Source organism: Plectropomus leopardus, chromosome 3 (genome assembly GCF_026936395.1).
Source record: "Plectropomus leopardus strain MGB_pleo_1.0 chromosome 3, ASM2693639v1, whole genome shotgun sequence".
Lineage (NCBI taxonomy): Eukaryota > Metazoa > Chordata > Actinopteri > Perciformes > Serranidae > Plectropomus > Plectropomus leopardus.
The window spans coordinates 7,320,483-7,330,144 of NC_142178.1; the positions used below are offsets into that span (position 1 = coordinate 7,320,483).

The following is a 9,662-nucleotide window of genomic DNA, read 5'->3' on the forward strand; positions in this document are numbered from 1 at the left end:
ATATAGCTTCTAGGTTTGAACTACATTCAAAAGGTCTAATTTTAAATTTGCACAAAAAAAGGAAAACACGTTTGGTTTCGGGTTCCCAGCAGAGTGATCTGTGCATTGTGTTTTAGAGATATTCTGAGGTTAAAACTGATCCCTCTTTTTTCAATGTCCTTTATTGCAGGGAGACCAGGTGTAAGCAAAAGTCAACTGCCAAGTCAGGAAGTACGCTGCCAAGTCCACTGCTTTGGACTTGGCAGCTTTGGTTTCCTGGTTCATAAAAGATATCTATGAAAATATTTTGGTATGTTTTCATGTCTATAACAGAATTGTTGATAGAACTGCAAAATATTGACAGTGTGAATCTATTTACCCAGTTGTCTATTGTGTTAACACAGAGCCTCATTAAAGGCATTTGTGTCTGGAGCGTGGCCAATAGTGTCATCTGTGCGTCCCAGTTTCGTGAGGCCTCAATGTTATGTCAGCAGACATATTTGAATCAAATGTGGATCACTGGATCAGAGTCTGCACTCTAATGGGGGTGTGGATTTAGAATTTAGTCAATCAAAAACAATTTTGGGAGGAAGGGAAGAAGGTGATCTGAATCCATACTCGCAGTGCAACACATGCTGCATCTCTATTGGCTGTTTATATACTAAGTGTTTTTGACATTTTTTTTTTTTTTTTGGGGGGGGGGGTCATTTATGCATGGTTTATGTTCACTGGCAGTGTTTTCTATGAAGTCTTAAAGGTGCAGTATGTGGTTCAGTATGTGGTTCACACCGATGCATGTCAGACCGAACCACCATCCCAACACACTGGTAAGTGTGGTAAGTTGTGACATATTGCCACTTTGTAGTGGACTTCTGCGTCTACATACTTTGCTCTAGGTATCCCTCCTGTCGGCTCTTTATATACCAGGATGCCGCTACAATGATGTCAACACAAGCACATGGTGGGATTATACTGCACTATGTTTGGGCAACAACAGCAAATGGCAACCAACACTGGGATGACAGCAAATGCACATGCTGCCAAGGATGGTTAGGACCGGCCAAAGGAGGCACATGTTGAGGCGTAAAGAACCCCATCATATTCAGATGGGAATTGAACACCAGACTCCTGCATAAAAGTTTGGGGTTGGATGGACCAATCCACAGCCCCTCCCACCGGTCCTTTAAGGTCTTTCATATTCATTATATTTACCAGCAGCGTTCCAACCTGACACTGTCCAACGGCATATCATGCGGCCGCAACAAGTCACCTCTGACGGCGATTCTCAACTGACACCAACCATCCACATATTAAACTGCCATGACAGGTGCTGTCTGGCCATCCGGGTGTGCAACGACATGTCATAACAGTGTGAAGAGTTCTGTCTGGCTGTGTTCTCAATTGACGACGTCCAGTGGCATATCATGCAGATGTGACAGATACTGTCTGGCCATGTTTCCAACTGACACTGACCGTCCACTTATTATGCTACCACCGCAGTTGACGTCCAGCCATCTGGCCGTCAGGCCATCCGGCAGTGTAGTGCGGCTGTCCAGTACCATTCGGACGCAAAAGGGTGTTTTTGGCATTTGAAACTTACACCTAGACCAGTGCGAAAGTGGCAGAATACGATGACTTTGGAATGAGGAAAGACTATTCATGATGATGGGATGGCACCAATTAGATTTTAGGATTGGCTCAATTCCAGTACACACCCCTGCTCTAACCTGGAATTTTTCCACTCAAACTTCCGATTGAAGGTTAAAGCTTCAGGCAAAAGTTTGTCATTGTGGATGTTTCATTGAAAAATGGATTTGGTCCTTCCAGAGAAATAATTGTTACATCTTCAAAATTAATTTCAGAAGTGGAGTTAAAATCAATAATTAATTATTTCTGAAGCACCGTGTTTACCATTTGTGCTTAGCTAAATAGAGGAGGGAGGGGGAGCAGATCAAGTGTCTGAGATCGAGAAAGTGTCACAGTTTGTCAAACTGTGGCAGCAAGCTGACCTGGAAAAAAGTTAAAAGATTGAAATTTAAAAATAACTGACACCAAACCTGTGAGTCACACCCAACGGCTTATATCTGGTAAGTATTGTGCGTAAAAACAGCAATAAAAAACAACAAATAAAAAACAGTGCACTAGTAGCTGTACAGTATCACACCGTGAACTGTATACATCAATTCCAGCATGTGTATGCACATACAGTTCACAAGCAGCCGCTGTATCAGTGCATTACACTATGCTCCAGTGAAAAGACAAGTGCATTCAGTTACCACCATGAAACTTTGACACTTCATTGTTTCAGGCGTCTCACCTCGTCAAGCAGATATCCTCTGAAGTGATATGTGCTATCAGACATTGTGAAAGTGTAAAACAAACGTATTTTTCATACCATAGAGGGACAAAAATAATATTTGTCACTGAAATGATCCGTGATGTCATTTTTCTTGGAAGGAAAAAGTCTCTGTTAAAGAGGTTGTGGTTGTGGCAAATGTGCATTTAAGTTATTTTTTGGAACAGCCCATATACTACACGTTGTTTATTATAATTTATGTGTTATATAGCAATCAAGGAGGGCACATGTAACGTGAGATTACCACATGTCTATACAAAAACAGAATACAACCACAGAGGAAAATGTTCCGCTTGACTGGCCAATCACAATTTATACTTCCTTCAATGGAAAAATCTGGGTAGGGCATAACTGTGTGTATGATCTGTTTCGCTACCTTTTATCTCTCGGCCATCATCACACATGGGCGGTCTGCACATTCCTCTGCTCATGCTCTTAGGTAAGTGCTGTAATAAACATTTTTGGATGGTTTGATTGCAATTGCTGGGATTCATTTGCAGAATGAGACACATTTGCTTTTACACTGTTGTTGTGTTGAGCAGGTACTTTTAAGACTTTGAACATTTATCATTTTTCAATTGCGTTTATATTATAGGAGCTGTGTCTTGCAGTCATGATTCAGATGCTGAATCAGTGTTGGAGGTGACGGTCAGACCAGGAGACAACATCACTCTCTACTGTGACTGCAAACTATCAATTAAAGCATTCATAGTGTGGCACAGGAACTGCTCTCATGAGAACCAGCCATCTCTTGTCCTTAGATCAAGAACCCCCTCGGGGTCTCTCAGCAAAAATAATGATCCTCTAAAGATTTTCCCTCGTTTTCAATTTGTGAGAAACTATTCTTCTGAATCCTATGACCTGCTGATCATGAACATCACTGATTCTGAGGAAGGTCTCTACTACTGTGGAACTGAACAGACCAAGGTGGAAGAAGAGGAACACATTTATCAAAGAAGTATTTATATACATGGCAAGATCAAAACAAGGATCATATTTAGTAAGTATGCCGGTCTAGAAATATCTGTGCGGTTTCAGTAAATGTATCATTTGACTAAATGAACATCATACAGTTGAAAAATCTCATGAAATCTACAATACAACAGCACACATACACATTATCCTTTGTATTTGTTGTATGTGTGTGAAGATAATGTGCATTGAAAACCTTAAATCTGTTGTGAGATAGTGTCTAATGCTTTTTACAAATAATTCTTTCCAAATCTGAGACTGAATGTATTTGAAGTGTTATAAGTCTTCCTTAAATGCGCACCCAAAATTTTCCTTATTCATGTTTATTCAAACTACGTTTTTGAATGATTTTATCAGGAAATCTTAGAAACCCAGATCAAACGGGGTTAAAGGTTGCACATAATGATGGAAGGAGCTGAAAATCTGATAAGTCAAAGACATTATTCAAATAAGAATGGAAATTTCTTTTACGGCAATTCTGAAATGGGGCCAAAGTTGAACAAAGTCTGCAAATCAAGTAGTCGACACTGAGCATGGGGCTTGGCAGAGCAAAAAGTAATGCAAATACATTTCTGCACAATAAAAAAATTTACAGATTTTTTCTTTTTCTTGAGGTTCTTGAAAAACTATAACACTCATACATGCATACATGTAAAACTTAGTTCAGGCGAGTGGCAAACAAACATGTTTTCATGATCACGTTTTGGTGACTGTTTAATGAAGCTAATCGACACAACTTTTTTTAGATTCAGACTCCAGTGAGCCTCCACACCATGAGACTCCACCAGACTGTGGTGTGTGTTGGACGCTGCTGTTCTCTCTGTGTCCAGCTTGTGCTGTGTTCTCCTCTCTCCTCTCCTCTCTTCTGGTTTATCTCCTCTGTCAGAAAAAAGGTAATATACTGTTTCTCTCACTGTTTCTGCAAAATTTTGGGGTGTATTATGCTGTAGTGATGTTACATTGATTTTTGCAGCCAAAGAACCTCGAGTTGATCAGCAAAGACATCACATGAGACCAAATCAGGTAGGTGTATCTGTAGAACACAATGAACAGTGTCTTTTTGGTATTTGGTACATGCTCATGATTCCCCAACAACAAATGTTACATTTTAGGATGAAGATGTGTGTTATGCTACAGTGGAAATTCGTCAGGCTTCACAGAGACCAAAGAAGAAGAAAACTCCAAGTTCTGACTTCAGCACCTATTCTGCAATCAATACTTCTAGGACGTAAAGAGCCAAAAACAACAGAAGAAACATAATTATTTGTGTAGAGTTGACTAATGATGAATATTATAATTTATTTGCAGGGATAGACATAGCTTATTCTGTTATTCATCTTCCACATTTAAAGCTGAGCATCTTCATCTATGATGATATGCAGGTGAAATTTTGTGTGCATAAAATACTTTCTTTGGGGTTGTTATTTTTTTTTGTGCATTTTTTGAAAGTACGGTGGAAAGCGATGATGTTTTCCAAAAGTGGAAACTAAACTCAATTTTGAATTTCCTTTCAAGGCTTACAATAAATAAACAAATATAATACTAAAAATCCCAAGATGCAGTGCCTGTTTGTTGTTGTTGATTACAATTCAGCTTCAGATTCCTTTTTTTTGATTGAAATCGATCTGTAACATTTCATAACGACTGTGACGGCATCTTGTCTGTATCAAGATTGCTGTTTTCAAGCAATTTCCTGTTTTTATCTCAAGTTGGCCATCAGCCCCGACCCTTCTCCCGCAGAGTTTGATGCAACTCCAGGTATTTGTCGTGTTGGAGCTCTGTCTGCTACAGAAAATAAAACTCAACAGTAATAATCTTGTTTTAAGGGCATGTCACGCAAAAGCCAAGATGGCTACGGTTTAACACAGTTTTCAAGAAGTTACTAGACAACGCAGAGGTGACAGTGAACTCAACCTCGAGCACATCATGTAGCACCTTGCAATCAGTCAGGCTCACAGGAAACTCAGAGGGACAAACAGTCCGTCTTATGGCTGCAGAGCTCAACGTGCAGACAGACTGAAGCTGCAGATTAGTGTAAGGCTCCACTGTCCACAGTTCACTGTGCATGCTGAGAGAAAGACACAAACACAAACCAGCAATGACAGAAAAGCTTCCGGTCTCATAGTGGATTATTATACATTATTGTGCCTATATAAATGACCAGATCAAGTATTTGCTTATTTTAGAATATTTTGTATTTGGGAGCACTTAAACACAGAGATAAAGGTGGGGGAATTCTGACGTTGCATTATATGAGCAGGTAGCCACAACAGCTCCAGGTGAAACTCTCCTGACCTCTAGTGGAAATGTTAAGAAATAAAAAGACCAAAAACAACACTTGATAGGGTGTCTGTCCCAAAAAGACCAAGCAAGATCACAATGTGCCATCATGATTAAAAGTTGATTCACTATAGCTACTGCAACTTGATTTCTTGATAACAGCATTCTTCTCAATGGACGATGCCCCACTCCTTCAAATGCAATGAAGGTAATGTTTCATCCATCTATCTTTTGTAACTGCTTATCATCTTAAGGCAGGCATGTCAAACTGGTCCACAAGGGGGCCGGTGTGGCTGCAGGTTTTTGTGCCAACCAACCAAGAGCACACAGTTTGACCAATCAACTGTCTGAAGACGGAGATCAGTTGATTAAATGAGTCAAGTCTGGTGTGCTGCTACTTGGTTGGAAACAAAACCTGCAGCCACACTGGCCCCCCTGTGGACCAGTTTGACATGCCTGTCTTAAGGGGTCAGTGTGTGGGATTTAGGGGAACGTATTGTATGTGGAAAATATTACCATAAGTATGTTTTCTCTATACCTAACTGATAATAAGAATAATTTTGTGTCTACTACCATAAATTGAGGCATCTATATCTACATATGGAGCGGGTCCTCATCTACGGAGATCGCCATGTTTCTACAGCAGCCTGAAACTGTCAAACCAAAAACTGGCTCTAAGTAGGGCCATTTGCATTTTCTTGTTGGTCACCATAGTTGGCAGTACCTCCACAATAAGCGCGTCTGAAAAACACTCATTTTTTTAAAAAGTGGAACTGCCTTTTTATATGTTTTTTCCCATTTCAAATCACAGCATCTTTTTATTTTGGAGAAGAAAAGAACTTCCGGTCAATCGAGCACCCCGTCAAAACCTCCTGCAATTCAGGATCTAAAGTGATCACAGAAAAGGGGGCTAGCACACATTAGCAGGGGCTGGACAAGCGGCCCATGTTCGACATGCCAAACATAGCAAAAGAAACACTTATTTATTAACTACTTCATTCAGTGTGTCTTAATCACCTGATGGGATTGTTTTTTTTTTTTTAAGGGGAAGAGATCTTTGCAGGTAATTCAGCAGTAAAAACCAATGACAATGAATACCGAAGGAATTCTAACCAGAAGTTTCAGCTGGCTGCGATCTGCAATCCTTACCACTAGATGTCACTAAATCCCCTAAAGTCTGACACACTCTGCAGGGGGCTAGAGCCAGCCCAGCTGACAATGAGCGAGAGGCGGGTTACACCCTGAACACCCCGACTATCACAAGGCTAATACGGACAACCAATCATATTCACATTCACACCAGGCACACCTAAGCGCAAATTTGGCGATGCAGTTGCAGCTATTGCAACTTCATGCTTGTTTTACTAAATATTTGATTTTATTTCACTTTACTATCAAAGAAAATTCTGATGGCGGCGTGCACAGATGCAGCTGCTATGCTCTCCCTGAAGTAACCACTGACTGTGCAATTGCTATTTATTTACTGCTGTTACAAGTTGAGTTTATATGTATGAGTTATTGGGTCAATCATTTTATCATTTCATTTTTATTTATTCCCTTTGCACCACTGAGAGGAATGGCACTTAAATGTTGATGTACAGCTGTTCAATGACAATAAAGGCATTCTATTCTATTCTGAAACTTGTTCTTTGTCCCCGGACGTCAACTGTTTCACGTAAATACAAAACAACATTTAACCAAACAACAAAACCACACTAAAACCCCTACAAATGACATCAGACATTACAAAAGTGGATGCAGTGTTCGACCCAGGTACACTGAGTCTACTTAGAACTCATACTCTGATTTAATAGGTCTACAGGTTGATGAACAAAAAAATCCCTTAACATGTTTAGTTGAGCCTGTGGGACTCGAAATCTTCCGTGCGATGGCAAAGCTGATATTCTTGCAATACCATAAGTGAGAGGGATTGGATATAATGTGACCTGCCCAACACATTATATTATTAATGTCATGCAGACCTTTGCAAACCATGTCTCCACTGACATAGCAGAGGGAATTAATGACATACACTTAATTAGTTACAACAATTCAGCTGTTTTTAATTGCTTTAGATTGTTTTGGACTATCCACGCAGGTGTCCATTATAGATTTGCATAAAACTTAAGTGACATAAATATTTGAAATGTTAAAACAATTGCCAGATGACTTTGTTTCCATTGAGTGATTTTATGCAACTTCTCTCATGATGTTGCAACTGCTGCATCGTGCCCGAGGGAGCCAGTTCCTACCGACACTCTTCGTTGTATATTATGTGACCTATATAAACTGAAAGTGTTTCCATTGCTGTTTTGCAAAATATGGCATTTTTTAAAATCACTTGAAATACCACCTTATGCGAGCGTAAAACCTTTTTTGAGATAAATGGTAGTTTTCTCAAAATTGACGTGTTTCCATTAGGCATATTTTATACTCCCAATTCAAATTTGCGCAATTTGAGGGTTAATGGAAACAACCTACTGTTAGTGCGAAAACCACAGTATATATATATGAATCATTCATGGGAAAACATATGTACTATGACTGAATTCTTTCCTTTATTCTTTCATTTTTCACAAAGTGTGAGGTGTTTTATTTTCTCTAACCATTTAAAACACAATTTGAACAGTGATCAGATGTACACATTTATCTCCAGACAAAAACCTGTTTGTTATTGTTGATTACATTTGATCTTCAGGTTCACATTTTTGATTGAAATCGATCTGTAACATTTCATAATGGTTGCTATGATTGCAGCTCTGTAACAAGACACTGAAGCTGTTTTCAGACAATTTCCTGTTGTTATCTCAAGTTAGCCACCATCCCCCGTCTACCCCTCAGCAGTGGCCTGAAGTAAGCTTTACAGGAAACCCACAGTGACAAACAGCCCGTCATACCACTGCAGAGCTCAACATGCACACAGACTGAAACTACACATTAGCGGCCTGTTGGCCTGTTCAAGGTGTTGTTAGAACTGTGTTCAGTTTAGGAAAATGTTACAGCAAAAGTGCTCATGTGACAGGTAACTTCATGGCTCATTGGGAACAATGGTTACTTGTTGAGTTAGATGTTATTTAGCCATGTTTAACTACATTCAGGCCAAAGCTCTGCAGACACCTCAGCCACAGCAAAAGTACAGTTTATTTTGGAATCTACGTCACATCAGTGACCACATCCTAACTTTGTGAGATGAAATGAGGTCTTCGCTGGCTGCACAGTGCATGAATGTGATTTGCTCGCAGACAGATGCACAGTGTGGTTTCATACAAAGATACCACGGTCAGTGAGGTTATATTCTAGATATGCTGTTCATGAACATTCTCATATCTAAATAACATCTTGTGGCATCTATTGGATGGAAGTTTTTTGAATATCGCTACATATTTTATAAATGTATGTCATCTGTCACTGTCAATATTTGATATCTTAGATAGGCACCTACTGTACATCATTATCCAGTCCATGTACTTCTAGTATTTATTTCTTTGCAATATTTGTGTAGTTTACAACTCACAGAACATTTATATATGTTTTATTTTCATAGTTTGTCTACACTCTGCCAACCTAGTCCCTATAGGACCAAGTGCCAAAGCTGAGGTGACAGGTCGTTTTAAGTCGCTGTCCCCCTCACTATGGAAATCTCCACTAAAACCACATAAAAATTCCTCAAACCTGTCTGCATATGTAAAGGCCCTAAAAATCCACCTCTTCAGACTCACCTTCCCCATCTCACTGACCCTCACCCCCCACCACCACCCTTATGTTTTTATTCCTGAGTGGACTCAATTCAGTTTAAATCTTTCACTGTATTTTGTTGATTATAGAAAAGAATTGACTGCTTTGTTTTGTTTTGCTTCTTTGGATTTACATTTCGCTATGTAAATCGCCTTTGGGGACTCTGAAAAGCACTTTATAAATCTGATGTTATATATACATGTATATATATCTTGTCCCTTGTTATCCTTAGCTAGTCAAATCCCTTGTATGTGTTCAAATACTTGGTCAAAAAGTGATTCTAACAGATAATTAAATAAAATATATTTTTTAACTTATTCTGATATCCATATTTACTCAG

At 39.4% G+C, this 9,662-nt stretch overlaps 1 protein-coding gene across 1 annotated transcript; it reads left to right on the plus strand.

Moving 5' to 3' along the window:
- Nucleotides 1-2,728: 2,728 nt before the first annotated feature.
- Nucleotides 2,729-4,850, plus strand: LOC148189875 (uncharacterized). The gene is made up of 5 exons (XM_088075257.1): nucleotides 2,729-2,774; nucleotides 2,931-3,335; nucleotides 4,054-4,200; nucleotides 4,281-4,330; nucleotides 4,420-4,850. The coding sequence occupies exons 1-5, from the start codon at nucleotides 2,738-2,740 to the stop codon at nucleotides 4,537-4,539; spliced, it is 759 nt and encodes a 252-aa protein (XP_087931383.1). The 5' UTR covers nucleotides 2,729-2,737; the 3' UTR covers nucleotides 4,540-4,850.
- The last annotated feature ends 4,812 nt before the right edge of the window (nucleotides 4,851-9,662 follow it).